Raw genomic sequence first — 18494 nt, 5'->3', positions numbered from 1 at the left:
AAAAAAACAGAAATAACGAGACTATTCCGGAAAATACGAAACAAAATGAAGGAGGTATGGTGACCCTATTCACAATGACGCTCATTTTATTTATTTTTATTTTTTATATTATAAAAAAAACTTATTTTTAAATCCCCCCTCTCCCAACAGCGAGCTCTCGATCCGCTCAGGCGAGCATGCAAATCAAATTGGAACTGTACTATATGTGTGTGTGTGTGTGAATCATTTATAAACTTAATCATCATTTGATCATTTTTGTCACACGACGGTCATTTTCTGCATACGAGAGCTAATTAGACTGGGCAATCTATTGCCGATTCCGCAGCTTTTTTTTTCACAGGATGTATGTAGAGATGATGCTATACGTGAATTATCAGTCTCACGGTTTCACTAACTTTTACATCTTAGAAATTACTTTATTTGAAAAATTAAGGCTAGAACATAGTCTCCCAAACTTTTTGTTCCATCGCCCCCCAACTCAAGTAAACCCATAGGATCCTATGTTAAATCAGTAGGTTCTATCGCCCCCTTGGACCATTTCACCGCCCACCAGGGGGCGATATTGCCCCGATATAGTTTGGGAACACTAGGCTAGAAGATGATAATCGAAGTTGGTCACCTATCGCGGTGAATATAGAAAAATTACCTGTTGCAACGTCATAAGGGCAGAAATAGAGGACAACCCAAAATTGACCTCTGGAAACTTAGCAAAGATTCCAAACACTAGTTGTACATTATCAACAATTTTGGTTAAACATTTCTAATCATCAATATTCTATAAAACTAGTCAGAGAAAAACTGGATTAATATTCTTTGCTGACAAGCTCCTGAAACGAAATGTACAATAATCAATTTACCGTATTTTCAAGGTCTCGTTTGTGTGTGGTCACAAAAAATAAATAGTATCACTACTGGGACATCAAAAATATACCATCAAGCATTCCTTGCAACTGGAAATTAATATTCCCGCTTTTATGGTTTCTTTTCATTCCGATTACTAAATTTTGAACATCGTTTTTCGTTTTTATCGTGTCTCGAAACTCAAATTGCTTTTTATTGAACAATACCAGAAACTCAAAATCTTCTACCTTTTGAGCTGAATGCTAGAAGGAAAAGTCACTAGATCCTAAACCTCCCAGAAAACTTCATGAGTGGTGCTTAGCCCCCAAGATTTCACGAATATACGATCCAATGCACATGCCCCCGCCCCTTGACTCCTGTGCATACGAGACGTAGGACAACCTCACCCCCTAAATTGTTTCCTTCATATTGGCACCCATGCTCAAGGCAATACTTGAAAAGATGTTTCAGTCAGTTATCATAACATTTTTTTCCATGCATGATAAGAAGGAAGATGCTTTCTATATATATAATGACTGAATCTCCTATATCTCTTTACTTTTCAGTTAGAAAACTGAATGATTTTTATTCCATATTCCGGAAACGTGTCGATCTGTAGAGATCCATCGCAAGCGGACATTTGAGATCTTAGTCCAACCTCGTCTGACTGGAATTTAAAACTCGTTTTTCAGCTGCAAAAAATTTTCGAGCTTAGAATCCGTTGTCACATTTTTAAAACGGGGTGAAGGAAATAGTGATCGAATTAGAGCTTTTTTCCTCCCATTCCTTCACCTGCTGATGGGGAGGGGTGACAAGAAGGATGACAGAGTTGCAATATCGCACCACTGTTGCACCTAAGACCGCGTTCACAACAGACCGATACGATAAGCGATACAACCCGCAACTCAACCAATCCGTGTCGAGTTTCGGGTTGTATCGCTTATCGTATCGATCCAGTGTGAATCCGGCCCCGTAATTACAATCCTTACATTCTTAATAACACAAGAGGCATAAGCACACCGGTGATTGGTTACTACGAGTAAGAAAGATAACAAAACGTCACGCGCGCGAGGGGAGTAGAGTTTTTGGCAAAACTTAATTTCGAAGTTCATCAGAAATGATAGCAAGAGAGAATCAGAAATGATAGCAAGAGAGAATCAGAAATGATAGCAAGAGAGAATCAGAAATGATAGCAAGAGAGAATCAGAAATGATAGCAAGAGAGAATCAGAAATGATAGCAAGAGAGAATCAGAAATGATAGCAAGAGAGAATCAGAAATGATAGCAAAGAGAGAGCCCAGCAAAGCTGGGCTCTCTCTTTGCTAGCCGTTTATTATTGTCATCTTGATGTACCTGAACCACATTTCATTAAATCGGGAAAAAATTATTTTTTTAGTGAATCAATAAATGACAGCAAAAAAAGTAGCGGATGGGTTTGAGTAGGAATCGAACACACAACCATCGGTATGTTTGCCCAGTGATTTAACCATTGCTCTAAGGAGGAATACCGGATTCAAGCACAATTAAGTATTTCCATTGTTAAACGTCACCAACAAAGATTTCACTGACGTAATGGCTCATCACTCGTGTTAGCTAATCACGATGCTCTAAATTCCTATAATGTAGATAGGAATGTAGGGTTTGTTTATGAGCAACCCGGCCTAAAAGAAACGATAAAGCACTTTTACCATTACAGCTGAAAATCCCTCACTTAAGAAATGTTAACAGGGTAGGTTATATGAATTTTTTTTTTCTGATCTGCAGACAGTTTTTCAGCTTAGTTGCTAAAACTGTCCATTTAAAAAAACCTTCAAGTTAATTATTCAATTTCAAAATCAATTTTACTATTATTTGTTGCATATACTACATCCACTTTTATCTGGTGCAAACCTGAAAACAAAGACTTCAATAAACTAGATTTTTTTTCCGTCTTAATAATTTTGTGAGACACTGTTCTACAACTTTAGCTCGTTCGCCTATCTAACATTGAAGAAGAAAGTTGAGTTTAATATTATTAAAGATTTGTATGATATATACTCACTTGTCTTAATGGTGATCCGAAAAACAAAGCCTTCAACGAACTCGATTTTTTTTGTCCTAATAATTTTCTAAGTGCCTGTTCTAAACCTTCGGTTCTGGCGCCCACCTATCAAGTGGAAAGTTTTGGTTACTTCCAGTTTTTATCATTGGATTTTTCACATGAAAAAAAATAAGCATAATTTCATACCTCGAATAAATTTATGTTTTTCCCAAACAGATCTATGTCTATTCGTGTCGAAAAAGATCTAGGCAGTTTAGAATCAGGGCTGTGAATGATGTTTGACTCTAGAGCTGCCCCGAGATTTGTAGGTATGTTGAACGCTGAAAGTTCTATGTTTTTTGAATTTTGCCAGTAATTAGTATCATTGACATGACTCATTACGATGCTCATCAGTTTTCTCTTAACTTCCTTTTTCAGTGGCGATGATGTTTCCTGCCAGTTCTTTACAATACTTGAAGTATAAGATACAACTACGAAAAAAATGCAGCGTTATTGCAATGAGTGTGTTTTATACATATAAATGTGTTTTCAGTAAATTAATAAGTATGTATATACAAGATTATTATGAGTCGAAATCCCCCCCCCCCCCCGCGCGCTAGTACATTTTTCACCTAAATTCCTCTTACAAATCGAGATGCCATTTGAGCCGCATGAAAATAGGTCGGACATTAAATCATAACTTTTAGACAAAAAACGTGCGATCGCAATCGTCAATATCTCGTTGGAAAGGCAAAGATTCGGTGTATCTAACAGTGGGAGTCTGACTTCGATATAATGTCATGGGAAGACACAATAATGTCGCCACATGCAGTACTAAAATTATCTAGTCACACGGCAAAAATTGCGCCGTAGGTAGGGGTACTTCTATTTTTTCACTACTACCGAGGATCTTGTTGAACATGTTTCGGTAGGAGATAAATTTATAAATTTCGTTCTAGTAACCACCGGGTTGCTAACTTTATTTGTAGCTTCTACACGGGTAAACGTAATAACTATATATAAAGAATGTTTCTCCTTGTTTTCGAAGAACCAACTTTGATCTTTTGTGAAAAAGATTAGTGGTAACTTTCAAAGACCGTTGGAATCAATGGGTGTAGTAAGTCCATGGGAAGAATTTACGGCAAAACTTTTCTCTGTTTTGCATGACGTTATACCCTTTGTTTGTAAAAAAACGCATTTGCTGATCGCATTTCGTCTTGTTTACTCATAACGTATGTAATCTTTATCTTGAAAAGAAAAGGCATTCGGGGACTATAAAAATGGAAGAGGGACATCATATGCCGAAAAAAGAAGGCCGTTGAAGAAAACGAGAATGGATAGGAAGTTGAATCTAGGTTGGTAGAGATGATTAAGTGTGAATATTAATTGATAGTTGAGCTGCCATAAGACAACAGAGAAACTTGACTAATTTTCAAGTTGATGAGAAAAAGACATGATCTTTAATTCTATCTGCAACCAGTGGCGGATCCGGGGGGGGGCGATGGGGCGATCGCCCCCCAAGAGCCTTTAAACAATAGGTGAAGGGGCGATCGCCCCTCCCAAGAGCCTTCAAGCAAACATAACTCCAGTTACCTCACTTTTTTTCTTTATTAATCATTAAATTTTTTAATTAATTTCCTTTTTTTCTCAAAGTTCCTTTCCCTAAAATTTGTTCCCCAAGTTCCACCTTGAGATTTCTTCTGCTGGTAAGGTCGAAAAAATAAAGACGTCATAGCCGGAGGAGGGTCAATTGTATTCCCACCAAGATTCTACAGGGATTCCATGCGATTCGGCTGTCACGCTGCCTAGCGCCTAAGGGCTCGTGTAGAAAGGCAAAAAAATGTACACCCTTCAGTTTTCTTGGTAACGCGCAATAAAGCACAAGCCATCCAATAAGATGAATCATCGTTTTCTAGCCTTTGTTATCTCTTTTTTTTAAATTCAGTCCTGAAACACGCAAGCTTAACGAGGATCAAAAAATGGCCATATCTTCGAAAAAAACTGTTTTTGGTAAGTAAAAATTTTAAAATTTTAAAATAAATGGGTGTTAAGAAAATTAATTCTATTACTTTTGTAGCACATCTGGGGTTTTCCCAGAGAATGAAGCTGCATTCGCTTACGGATGCACTGATAATGACATTAACGGGGGGTTCCCCACAGGGTGAGGCTAACAGGGCTCAGGACGATTCTCATCATTTTTTGATTTTCACTCTACAAATTCACTATAGTGGGGCCTAAAAGTATGAAAAATCTCAGCAAAGCACCCCCCCCCCCCCCATCCTCGAAAACGTAGCTCAAAAGCCCTTCGCCAGCAGATGAGCATTTGAACACACATAGCTTCTCTATAATATCTATGAAAATATAGGCCTCGGCCCCATCTAATAATTAAAGCCTTTGTAATTTGAAATAAGGAAAGGATTCCTTATTTCAAATAAGGAATCCTTAATAAGGAATAATAAGGAAGCCTTAAGGCTTCCTTATTATTCCTTAATATACGGCTGACTCTAGGCCACTCACTGAACTGGTCCCACACTCTTTATGTCACTCATTTGATCATTCACATTCTTACTCCCGCTCTAAGTCACGCTTTTGCTCATTCACGTGCTTGCAAACTCTCTAGGTCACTCACTGACACGGTCACTTGCTGTCTGGGAAGAGGTGGGTTTATTTGAGGGTTATAACAATTTCACCGCCCTTCTCCCATTTTTCTAATTTTCTTGGAAACTCAATCCTCAAATTTGCCGACCTTCTGAACTTGCCGCCCTGGGCTATAGCCCATTTAGTTCTCCTGTAAATAGGACATTGTCTTCAGTAACGGGGCATGAGGATGGTTAAAATCAGTGTTGCAAAAAAAAAATTGAGGGGAAAAACTGAAAAATTACCAGCAAAAAAAAAAGGCTGATGGAATTCAATTTTTCTAGAACTAATAGAAATATGAATTATTAGTAGAGTAGATTCTCGCTAATCTGGCACATATCACACCAGGGTGTACTGGGTTAACGAAATCGCCGAATTACTGCAGATTGATTGAAAAAGTCCATTTAAATAACAAACTTCTGCTCATAAACATGTGCGCTATGTTTTCCTCTGCTATGCTCGGAGAAAACCGGCCTAAAAACACCGGATTACTGGAGGGATTATTGAAAGTCTGACTCTATACGTAGTAGGATTGGAAACTTTATTTGAAGACAAAAATGGGTTTCAGACGCAAAATATTTTCATAAATCGGGTATACAAAGCTGGAAATTTGTAATTTTTTTAATTTTATCGTCTCGTTTGAAAATTATAAGTGACAAATGAGGAAGTCAAAGGTATTATTTGTAAATACAGACATGTCATAAATGGGTGTTTTATTGTGTGTAGTACTTATTTTCATTTTAAGAAAGGATACAAGTTTGGTGTGCTATAAAATTGTTCACAGAAAGAAAAATTAATTGTCTAGAACGTGAGTAACTGAAAGAAGACTGCTTAATGTTCTCTATACCAATCGCCAAGTCCTCGAAGCGTATACGTGAACACGAAAAGTTGCTGGAGTGAGTGTAGCTCGGCTTTGGATGCTTGAGTTTCCAGCAGTGGTTCCGAACCTTTTCAGTGCATACGCCAAGCGGATCATAAGTAAATACCAAACAAGGTATTGAGCGAAACAAGAGGGACCACCTTAGGGACCCCATGGATGGAAACAAAGTCCCTTTGGTTGGGTCCAGTGCCGAGTGGGGAGTACTGAGCTGATATGAATTAGTACGAGACAAGCAGAGCCAGTTGAGGGCCCCACATGGATCTGCCGGCAAATAGATAGAATTCTCTATCGAACGAGACAGACCCCAGAGGGCTCACCTGGAATCACTGATGTAAACAAAGCTCATTTGGCCGATCCCATCACCGGCATTCAAAATCTGAACAGGGAAAACATCTACCCTGTGCTGTACTGAAACCGAAACTGCCTTATCACGGACCCTACATATGAGAGGACAAAAGCTGCGCCGCATAGGTTCAGCTTTTTATCTGAAGCCATGAAGTCATTTAAAGTTTGAGCGGTCACAAGAATTTTTCGCAAGCTCAGTGTGACCCGTTACGGGTAAGGGGGCTGTCAGTGCGTGCGTAGTAGCCTACCTATTTATTTGATAACTACTTTGTTGTTGTGCGTAAAGTTCATGTTCCCAAGGGTGGAGCTGACAGGGCCGGGGACGATTCTCATCATTTTTTTTGTTTTTTTAAGCTATAAATTAACTATAAAGGGGCCCGTGAAAAGTCTGGTCTGGGGGCCCACTAGAGGCTTTAGCCTAGGGGCCCCGCTCTAGGATGTGGAGGCCATGGTCAGGGCTTTAGATAATTTTTTTTCCCTTCAAATGTTCAAGGATCGTCTCTCTTAAACGAGGTTTCTTGTGTCCGAGTTAGCTTAGAATTCATTTCCTCTGGTTGACCGAGATTCTTATTTTATTCATATTATTCTGCCTAATTGTTATCATAACGTCACAAAGAGAAACGTTTAATACTTTCACAGGGATCAAAAAAATTAAATTTAAACGGAAAGTATCTCTCTACTTTGACTTAAAAAGCTGGAGAAAAGCATTTATCGAATACATTCGGATGAATTTTTATTTGTGCACATTGTTTTGTCCGGTTAACTGTGAGCCTTAATTTTTAATTTTTATCAAGCGAAGGAGGAAGTAGTATTCTAGGAACATTTTAAAATACCAATTCTTCATACGCTTTTCATATTCTGCTCTCTTTTCATCTGCAAAGTTTTTATTTATTTGTACAATTGCTCATGATACTGTTAATAAAAAACATTTTTAGCTGGCAATGTGCATCAGAATTCCTTACAATGTTTATAAATATAACACACATTATTCAGTCTGCACTTCAAACTTTTTTTTCGTACGGTATTTTTTGCGAGGGTAGCCGGCACAAACGTTCAAATTTATTATCAAAAACAGCTTATTCATTAATTGTAACACCAGTTGCTGCAAGCAAGTTTTTAAATAAGTATGTTGCATATTGAAAAAATATAATTTTTATAAATATAAATTTTAATTTAGATTTAATTTTTAACTGCCTTCATTTTTTAATTAATTTTTATTTTCAATTAAAATGTAATCGTAATTAATTTTAATCAATTAATTTTTCAAATGAAAATTAATTGAAAGTTTTAAATAATTTTAATTCTTAATTAATTTTTTATTAGTTTTTTTTATTTTAAGTACGTTTGGCACCTGCGGACACTAGGTTGGGTCTCACCGATCGACATCTTCATTGTAAAAAATCGCCCCCCCCAACACATCACCCTGGATCCGCGCCTGTCTTCAACCTATATCCGAACCCCCTATCTAATTTTTTTTTTCCTTTCAAGGTATTTGTTTTCCTCAGCATTACAGGACAGAAACTTGAGTATTCAATATTTTGCCTCTTTATTGTAAAAGGCTTGAAATGTTAATCATGTGAACAAAGTTCAACATGCATCTAAAACCTAAATAATTTAACTCTTTTTTTTTTTTTTCCTCCTAAGTGGCCAGTTCAGTTTTCATTATGTAATTTTTATTTGATTTATGATGTTTAAAAATCTTTCTGTCCGTTATAATTACTCTATAGGAGTATATAAATACACAGTAGAGTATCAATGATCCGATTTAGACGGGACCAAGCCCATCTTAGATTACCGAAAAACAATTAAAAATACTTGAAATGTTAGCTTGAATGTTACTTGAAAACAGGCAAGCAAAACCAATAAAAAAAGATTAGCACTGAAAAACGTAGAGCACTGAACATCTATTCTTTAATAACTACGAATAGAGGAGTTTTTAAAAATTTGAGAAGAAACTTTCAATTTTTTTTTCTAGTCAGAAGTCAAATGTTTATGCTCACGTTTCATGCTTTAAGAAGAATAACATTGATTTCATGACTTCAGCTTGTTCTATGTATGGCAAAGTTGTTTCCAATGCTACTGCATCACCATGTGATTTTTTTTTCAATTTGAAGAAGGGATACTTCAGGCGGGGATTGAAGTTGAAAAATGCTAAAACACTGATAAGTATCAACAGCCTCTTCAATGTGATCATACATAAGTCATTACTGAACCACTGTCCACTTATTACCACGAAAACTGTCAAACCCGCTCCTCTTTCCCACCGACCCCTGAGATTGAAAGTGCCGGCAATATATATCAAGTTTATCTACCTTGTTCATCGTCCTTTTCGTTCTCCAGCAGCACTTGTTGAATAGCCTTCACCACATATTCGTCAGCTTGATTGATCACACTAGCAAGAGCAGCGATTCGCGTTTCAAAATCCTCTTCTTTATCGGTATACATATCTACAATCTGTGCTGGTATTTTCTATATCAAATATTTGCATTCGCAATATATCAGTTTCAACAAATAACTGCATGCTAAAATGTTTTCTAATTTGCGATGAAAATCTAATCGTAATCAGTTAAATTCTCACTTGAGTATAGCGTCTGAATGCATCAATTGCAGCCAACCTAACAGTTATTGACTTTTGCTTTGATCTTGCGCATTCCAATATAGTGTTTTCCGCTTCACCGTGGTATCCCATATTTCCGAAAGCTTTTAAAACTGATACAACCTGAATTTGCAAAAACGAACAATTAATGTTGAGATATCTTTTTGTAAGTGAATCTAATAAAAAAATGTAATGTGGTTGTAATTATCTACCTGTTCTTCATCTTCTGATGAACAGTGTTCTCCAAGTGTTGAATGAAGAATGGTGACTGCGTGTTTCACAGAAGGTACTCTATCACAATTAATTCGAGAGCAAACCCTATAGATCATAGCAGACAAGCCAAGCATAACAGATCGACTCCTCTCACCACTAACCAACAAAGGCTAAAAAAAAATTATACCTGTATTACTTAAAACCTGAAGGCACACACATAATGATCTTATATTGAGTAAAATTTTAAATTTTAAATATAATTCATTCTTGCGAATGATTAATTATTTTACCGTAACAGCTGCAACTGCTTCGGCATTTGGACTTGGAATCAGAGCAAATGACACTGGCCAAAATTTAGCTTTTAATCCAGTAACTTCCTTTGATTTTAACAACCTGACCATGAGTTTAATAGTACCTTCTGTTCCAGCCATTGGAAGAGCATCCAAGAAAATATCCCTGTGAGGAAAAAAAATTAGTTTTTGAAAAGGCTCTGCTAAAGCATTAACACTTGCGTAAATAATCGAAATTTTGTAAAATTATGACATACAATGTTTTTTCTGAAGCACACAGTTGTTTATTCTTCAATAACTCGTAAAGTCTATTCACTGACTCTGAAGGAAGACCTTTAAGTACTGTGATGAGTCTGTGGAACATTTTGCTGACACTTGGATGCAACACCCGATTAGTTCCAGGGCAAAGTTCAGTTAAGATTTTTTCAGCTTCCTTTTCTTCAGTTTCAGTATCTTCATCCTGAGCATAGTTATACAAAATGCTTTTTCTGCCGGTGAAAGGTGCTAAAATAATAGTAGGCATTCGATTCGTTTTTATTTCAAATAAATATTATTCCATTCAAATTCAGCAGAAACAAGGATAGATTTCGAGCAATTTTCGTTTATCTACCTACAAAATCCTATTTCATTAACTTACCATTGTGTTCGACGTTACTCCTTTGCACATCTATCAGTGTAAGATGCAATTCACTTTCAAGTTCAACAATGCTCTCATACTTCTTTATGGGTTTGAAAGTAGCTATCTCCCTGCAGAGGCAGTTTTGAATGACACCTTCTTTGATTTTCTGTTCACACACCAGTTTCTCATCAGTGAAAACTGGGAGTGACTGAATATCCTAAAAATTCGAAGAAAAAAAGGGAATTCAACAATGCTTCATATTTTCGAAGGAATCGAAGAGGAGAAGTAATAACTCATACATAAGTTTCATATCAATAAACTAAAAATATTCTTGTATTGCATCTTACTGATTGGGGAGACGCGTAAGCACTTGTGATCAATGCAGATTGTCCTGAATGTCTGTTGTCACACGACTTTAAAGACTTTTCTTTGCGAATGGTGACGCTATTTTCTTCATCACTGACGATAGTATAATCTGTATCGCACGATCCCATGCTGTCGACCTGTATGTAACGTTTTGTATTAAGAACAATCAATATTTTTATATAATTAATAATCTTTGTTTTAGATATAGAATATATCTAATATAGATCTCTATATAATCAACATTCAGTATTTTTGTTTAAAAAATTTCACATACTAATATACTAGAGTGGGTCGAAGGAAACATAAATTACGGTGGCGTATCCCGATAATATGGATGTATAAAAAAATGAAAATAAATATTTTTTTATAGGCATAAGGGGTAATATTTACCTATGATGAAGTTGTCCTGAATTAGTCTTTTTGACTATTAAGAATGCCCAAAGCTCGTGACATTGACACCTTTCAGTGTCAGAAATAGAGCGAGAATACAGTAAAAATAGAAAATAACAAGTAATGGCAATAACGGTCGTCACCATCGTTGCCAGTTATTGGTTGACAGGGCCGGTGTTAGAAGTGTTTTAGTGCAAAAATAGTCTCTCGCCAGTTTGTACGAGACAAACTGGCTACGGTTACTAAGGAAGGCCTCCACCCATTTCAGCAGTTGAACATTTAGTCCAAGGTATGAAAGTTTTAGTAGAAGTTTATTATGGGGCACCCTGTCAAATGCTTTGGAAAAATCTAGGAAAATTATGTCGGATTGGAGATTTTTATCAATGGGGTCAGTTAAGTCATGTATGAAAAGTGTTAATTGGGTAGATACTGATAACGATGATCGAAATCCATGTTGGTTAGGGAAGAAAAAGTTAATCGAATCGAGGTGGATACGGATATTCTTGGCAATTATGTGTTCAAAGAGCTTGCAGCAGGAGGAGGTGATTGCAATATAAATTAGATTCAATAGTTAATTGGATTATGCAACAGCCTTGTTAATGTACTACTTGGTTAAATATTTTATATAAAGTCGTATTTATATATATTTAGTTTTTTCCAATTTTAAGCTGGACAAAGAAAACATATATATATGTGTAAATACAAACATAAAAAATTATTCAGTTGGCATACACCGAATTCACGTATAGTCATATAATCACATGTATTTTTCAGTGTGGCTTTGTTATATTTTATCATAATTTTTGGTTTTTATTGCTCTTATTGGGTTGCTTTATCTTTGATATAATTAAGATATATTTCACATCCATATTTTTCATGGGCATCTTTTTCAACCACCTTGTTGGGCATTTTGCCTGTTGTGGCCTTTTGTATTTGTACTTTTATTGAGGTATTATGAAAAATATATTTTTCTTCAGATTAAACAATCGTCGAATACTAATACAAAGCCACAACAGGCAAAATGCCCAAAGAGGTGGCAGAAAAAAAGATGCCCATAACAAATATGGATGCCATATATTTCTAAAATACAGTAATCCAATTAAAAATGCAATTATAAAAACAAAATTAAATGGGGGTTCAAATGTTATATAGTGCAATCATGCCAAGCGGAAACCGCTGGAGCTATATTTCTGAAATTCTGTCAGTAGTTTTACTTCATCACTTAAAGACGCACTAAGAAGGGTTTTTCTCAAAATTCGACCCCTAAAGGGGTTATAAAGGGGGTTCAAATGATAAATAGGAAAACATTGCCGAGCCGAAACCGCTGGAACTACATTTATATAATTTATTCAATAGTTTTATTTCATGACGTCAACACGTAGACAAATCCTGCGGACAAATTTTGATAATTTTCTAGTGTTCTTGAGGTCTTTAAATACAACTATGATAGCAGGAATGGTTATATGTTTTAATTTTTTCCCTTTTTTTAGAATGATTTATTTTGTGTTTTATGATCTATTACTTGTTGTAGTATGGATTCAAGACAAGTGTTTATTGAGAATATAAATACATTGTGATTGGATCTTATGTTATAATTTGTCTGATTAATTGCATGGTATAGGTTCATTATTTTTGGGGCGGTATATCTATAACTCTTTTGGAATAACGTTTTATTTGTTTTCGGCACTTTTCGGCACGATATATGTTTTTCAATCTAGATGAGGTTCTATTTGTTTTGTTTCTAGCTATTTATTGTTTAAGCATTAAAATTTTATTAGTCTATAAATATAGTTTTGTCTTATAGTTAGTTTGTGACATTCTGTTGCATTATTGTTTGCGGTGGTGGTTTGTTATTAGGGACCTTAAGTTATTATATATATTATCAAGCTTTTGTATATCTGTTTGATAAGCACTTCCCCAAACAGTAATTCCATATGTTACTATTGAGCATAAAATAAATCTTTTGAAAGTTATTGTCGATTGTGTTTTTTAATCTATATAAAATGGTGGCATATGCTCTTAATTTTTTTATCATTTTCTCTCATTGCGAGTTCCATTTTAGGTTATCTTGTGTTATTATTCCTAGGTAGCTGTATTCCTGAACTCTTTCAGTTTCGTGGCAGTTACATTGTGGAATATATCGGCATGGACAGTGGTTGTGGATTTTGAATTTTATGTTAAATAAATTATTTATATTTCTTGTTTTCAAGCATATGTATTTTGTTTTTTGTATATTTAGTTTAAGTTTATTTTTCTTAAGCCAGTTATTGATTTTGAATAGGTCCTCTTCGACTTCTTTCATATCTTAAATTTGTAATTTTGGTATATTCAACATATAGTATTGTGTCGTCAGTGAAAAAAATTAATTTACCATTTATATTCAGTTTGAATATGTCATTTATATAAACAAGAAACAAAATCAGCCCGAGAACCGATCTCTGGGGTACTCCTTTTTTTACTTCTAGAAATGTACTGATTTCTTCATCTAATTTAACTGCTTGTTTTCTATTAAAGCAATATGTTTTAAACCAGTTTAATGTATTACCTCGTATATACCAACCAGCTAATGACAATTTTTTTGTTAGTATCATTAGATCCACATAGTCAAAAGCTCTTTTTAAATCCAGAAAAACCGTCATTAAATATTTATTATAGTTAAACGCGGTGTTCAAATAATTACTTAGTTCTAAAATGGCACATATTTTTAGCTTTTTTAAATCCATATTGGTTAGGTGCTAGATAGTTCTGGTAATTTAAGAAACTTATGAGCTGTTTTTCATACACTTTTCTATTACTTTTGAAAAAATGGGAAGAATTGATATAGGTCTGTAGTTCAATAAGTTATCTGCCTCTCCTCTTTTGTAAATGGGATGTACAATGGCATATTTTAAATCCCTCTTTATAAAAGTAACCATTTAATATAGATGAGTTAATTAGGTTTTTTATTATGTCTATGTGATAATGGGCGATTATTTTCAACATCTTAGGGGTTACTTGATCATATCCACTTGATTTGTTAATCTTTAATTTTGTTATAATCTCATCAATCTCACTATCATTAATTTCGAAAAAATACATCGAGTTGTTAGAGTTAGTTATTGTTTGCTCCTCCTCACAATTACAGTCTGTACCTAATTTCATTTCTTCTATGTTTCTTGTTATAAAGTTCTCGTTGAATTTTTTTGCTAGATATTTTTTTTTATTGCTGCCAGAAATTGGAAGTGTATTCTGCTTTACATTTTTATTTAGAATATCGTGATTTATACATTTCCATTGCTGTTTCTTGTTATTTCCACATAGCTAAAATGTATCTCTAACGTGTTTATTTTATTATCCCCTTCTGTTTTATTTTTTTAATATACATTTTCAGATCTTTATTATATTTTTTGTATTCTAATTCGTATGAAACAATATTTGGGTGTTTTTTTATATTTTTTGTACAATATTTGGGTGTTTTTTTTATATTTTTTGTATAAGCTTTCTTTGTAATTTATTCTGTTTACTATTTCCTTCGTGATCCAATTGTTTTTGCTTTTTTGGGTTTCTTTTTAACTTGCTTTGTCCAGAGATTAGAATTTGATGGTATAATATCCAAGAATCGTTTGTATTTATTTTCTAGACATCTTTCCTCTAGGACACCAACCAAATTTATATTTGCAATAAAATCTTCGAATTTATTATAATTTATTACATTTAAATGTTTGTATTCATCATTTTTTCCCCTGGTTTCTTTTGTAAAAAATTTATAAATCCTATTACTGGATAATGGTCTGTTATTTGAGTTTTGTATAACAGAAATTTTTGTGTTGTGTTTATTTGTGTTCTGTAAAAAACATGATCTAAACATGTTTTAGATTCATTAATTTCTCTTGTATTACTATTATGAAGGGATACAAATCCATTTATTGCCATTATGCCAAGGTATTTTGAAGTTTCGTTATCTAGGTTATGTAAGTTTATATTAATATCTCCAATATACTCCAACGTATTGTTTTTTTTTAATTTTTCATGTTTGATTCTAGTTCTTCATTAAAAAATGATATATTATAAGAATGTGAGCGGTATAATAATAATATATCAGTATCATATAATCTGGAGTCCAATACATAATTCTTCATCTGAGACAAATTTTGAATCGTTTTTCTTTACAGATTTGATTTTGCTATTGATATACATTATTACTCCCCCTGATCTATTATAATTTCTACAGTTTACATAACAATAGTAGTCATTTGTATTTTCAAAGCCTGCAATATAGTAGTTGAAATTTCATCATCTTCAATCCATATCTCGCTTAAACATATAATATCTATTGGTTCGCTTAATGTTCTTAAAAATATTAATATTTTGTCGAAATTTGCTCTAAGACTTTGAATATTCAATGCAAGAAATGTTAATGATTTATCTGTTTTTCCATATTGATTGATGAATTTCTTGACTTCTGATTTCCTCCAGAAGTTTTTGATCTTGATTCTGGAAGAAATACTCATTTGCCTCTAACTTATTTAATTGTTCTTCATTTAGTACTCGAATTACTTTTGTGTTATCGTGTCTCTGGAGAAAAATCTTTCCTTCCTTCACCCAGGCAAACTTGTATTTGATTCTCGTTTTGCATTGTCTTGTGAAGTAGAATAATCTATTGTTTTCCATGGTTAAGTGTTCATTAACGTAAATTCTGGTGTCTCGAAAAACCTCATTTATCTTGTCTGCTGTAAGATTGTCTTGACTCTTGGTTTTTTGTAACCAGATTTTTTTTGAGTTCTCGCTATTAAATCTGATGACGATTGCTTTTAGTATATTTTCATTACGTGTTGGAACTCTGTGTGCATTTTCAATTTCTGTTCTTTCTTAAATACCCAACTGTGTCTTTGCCGCTTGTATTAATTCATTTACATTTTCATTTGGCATCTCCGGTATTCCGTTTAGTTCAATATTGTTCCTCCGGCTCTGTCTCAAGTTCATTCATACGGTACTTTATGCCTTCTATATCTGCTTTCAGCTTCTTGTTTTCCATTTTAATTTCTCTGTTTTCCTTAATTGTTTGTCGTATTAGATCTTTCAAATTCTCCATCTGCCCTGTGAAATTGTCTATGAATTTTGAGTTAAATTCAACCGATTTTATAATTTCTTTCATTTTTTTGTCCAGGTCTTGCTGTCTCTGAAGAATTTTTTCTGTTGCTTGTTCAATAGTATTTCTCACCTCCCTTTGAAGTTTTGTTACGTATTTGTCCATCCAGTTTCGCTTGTCAGCATCTTCCTGGTTACTTTTTGCTGTTTCATTTCCACATTTTTTGCACATAAAATTATTTTTTTTCCTAGACATTCTCCTGAAGGCAGATTCGTTCACGCCGATGCATGCAGGGGGCGTAAATTCTTGACATTTTGAACACTTGTAGAATTCATTCTCCTGTCTAACTCTCTCTCTCTCTCTCTCTCCGGTGGATCCTTATATATACACTGCATCCAGAATTTTCCATTGTAGTTATTTACTGAAAGCACGGGAAAGGTAGGGGGAAAACGGCGAGTGTTTAGTTTGTATTTTTCTCATAGATGGCGACTTGTTTCTTTGTTATGTCGTTTTTCAACGTATTTACTTATTTTTTGAGTATTATTTCAACCAATATTCTCTCTCCATTAGAATAACATATTTACCGATTGTTTTATGCTCCCGCAACACTTTAGAGTTCCTGGCTTTATTCATCTATACAACACTTATATTTAGAATTATTTTACTAGAGCTGTCCGACAACGTGTTTGTAAATATCGATGGCCTGTGTTGCAACTAATCTTAATTAAGAGTTCATATATATATGAAACTGGTGGAATACATATGTTCAAGTTGAGTGTACACTATGTACGATATAGATGGGTGTGCGCAATGCTCCTATAAATGCCCACGTTCATTTGCATGGTTATGTCAATTTGGTTAACACGCAAAATAGTGCCTAAATATTTTTTCAGTGATTAATATGAAATGTTTAAGTTCTTTTTATTACGTGATCTTTACGTATTCCCAAGGGATCAGCAGGATCCGTCCAGGAAATTTGTTAGTATTAGGTTACTAAACATCCATGCCCGAACCAGGATTCGAACCCAGGCCTGCACAGTGAGAAGCTAGTTTCCCAACCACTAGACCGCCAGGCGGCCAAGTTCTAATGAAGAATGCATTGTGTATGTATATTGTGCTCATGCGAAGATTTATTATATGAGCTTGAACGCACGTTTTCTTTTGGTCAGAGCTCGACCATCCTTTTTCTCCTATATATATATATATATTCGAAACCTGCAATTTCTTGAATCTGTTATATGCAATTGAAAAATTAATCAGCATAAAAATACTATTATTTATTTGTATTTTTTGTTTGGCATGCGAATAGCATGACCACTCCTTAAGTAAAGGAAACTTTCTTCTTGTATATTAATTTATTCATGCAAGTAGCATAAATTTTCTAACTTCTTTTTTAACATAACGATATTATGTAACTAACATGTCTTTTTTACAGGCCGGTACTAATAGGAACCCCCTGGAAGAATGTTAAATGGAAGGAAGGATGTGTGAAGACCACCCAGGGATGAGGCGCAGTGGCGTAGCCAGACATTTCGTTCGGAGGGGACCACTTTCATTTCGGGAGGGGGGGGGGCAAAGTGATAGAACAATAAATTTGGCCATCTTTTTCCCATTTTTCGGTCATTTTCTCACATTCAGGACCATAGCCAGAAATTTTGTTCGGGGGGAAGGGAACCACTTTCATTTCGGGGGGATCAAAGTGATAGAACAAAAGATTTGGCCATCTTTTTTACCGTCTTCCACCGGAAAACCAAAGGCAGACAATTGTATTAACATAGCCCTAAGTAGAATTGCTAGCTCGGCGTCTGATTGACAAAAAAATCGCATGGCCTTATGGCTAGGACGAGTAATTTTATGAGTATATCTGCATTAACAAGTAGAGAGCGACATCATGTCATATATATATATATATAGCCATCTGGTGGCTTGTCGTATGAGTTATTAGCTGATCAACTGTCCATTGCACGGTCCCGTTCGGCATATATACGCTCCAACGAAGGAAAATCTCTATCTCCTCTGTAGCTTAATAGTGAGAGCACTCGTACTCGTCCGGCAAACGAGGGGCAGGGTTCAAACTCTTCCAGTAAAGAAAGAGATGAGTTTTTCCTTCCTTAAAACATCAACATCTCAAAAAATAAGCATCTTCACACAACATATCTTGCAATCCTTCTTTTGTTCACATTTCGATTACAAAGGAAAGAGACGGTGTTTAAAATCGATCTTTTCCCCT

General features: G+C 34.8%; 1 protein-coding gene across 1 annotated transcript in view; it reads right to left on the bottom strand.

The window, feature by feature from the left end:
* The window catches only part of LOC149080485 (uncharacterized), a 137165-nt gene that overhangs the window by 104097 nt on the left and 14574 nt on the right, over nucleotides 1-18494 (bottom strand). Inside the window, exons 5-13 of the mRNA XM_089239586.1 lie at nucleotides 10788-10943; nucleotides 10459-10657; nucleotides 10079-10325; nucleotides 9822-9987; nucleotides 9531-9701; nucleotides 9301-9441; nucleotides 9035-9191; nucleotides 3068-3351; nucleotides 2882-2986 (exon numbers count right to left, since the gene is read on the bottom strand). Of these exons, the coding sequence (XP_089095712.1) occupies nucleotides 2882-2986; nucleotides 3068-3351; nucleotides 9035-9191; nucleotides 9301-9441; nucleotides 9531-9701; nucleotides 9822-9987; nucleotides 10079-10325; nucleotides 10459-10657; nucleotides 10788-10943 (1626 nt within the window). The remainder of the gene's footprint in view (nucleotides 1-2881; nucleotides 2987-3067; nucleotides 3352-9034; nucleotides 9192-9300; nucleotides 9442-9530; nucleotides 9702-9821; nucleotides 9988-10078; nucleotides 10326-10458; nucleotides 10658-10787; nucleotides 10944-18494) is intronic.

This window comes from Pholcus phalangioides, unplaced genomic scaffold (assembly GCF_987345545.1).
Source record: "Pholcus phalangioides strain wild (caught in Gottingen) unplaced genomic scaffold, Ppha-v1.0 ptg000011l_1, whole genome shotgun sequence".
Lineage (NCBI taxonomy): Eukaryota > Metazoa > Arthropoda > Arachnida > Araneae > Pholcidae > Pholcus > Pholcus phalangioides.
This window is presented reverse-complemented; position numbering and strand designations above follow the sequence as displayed.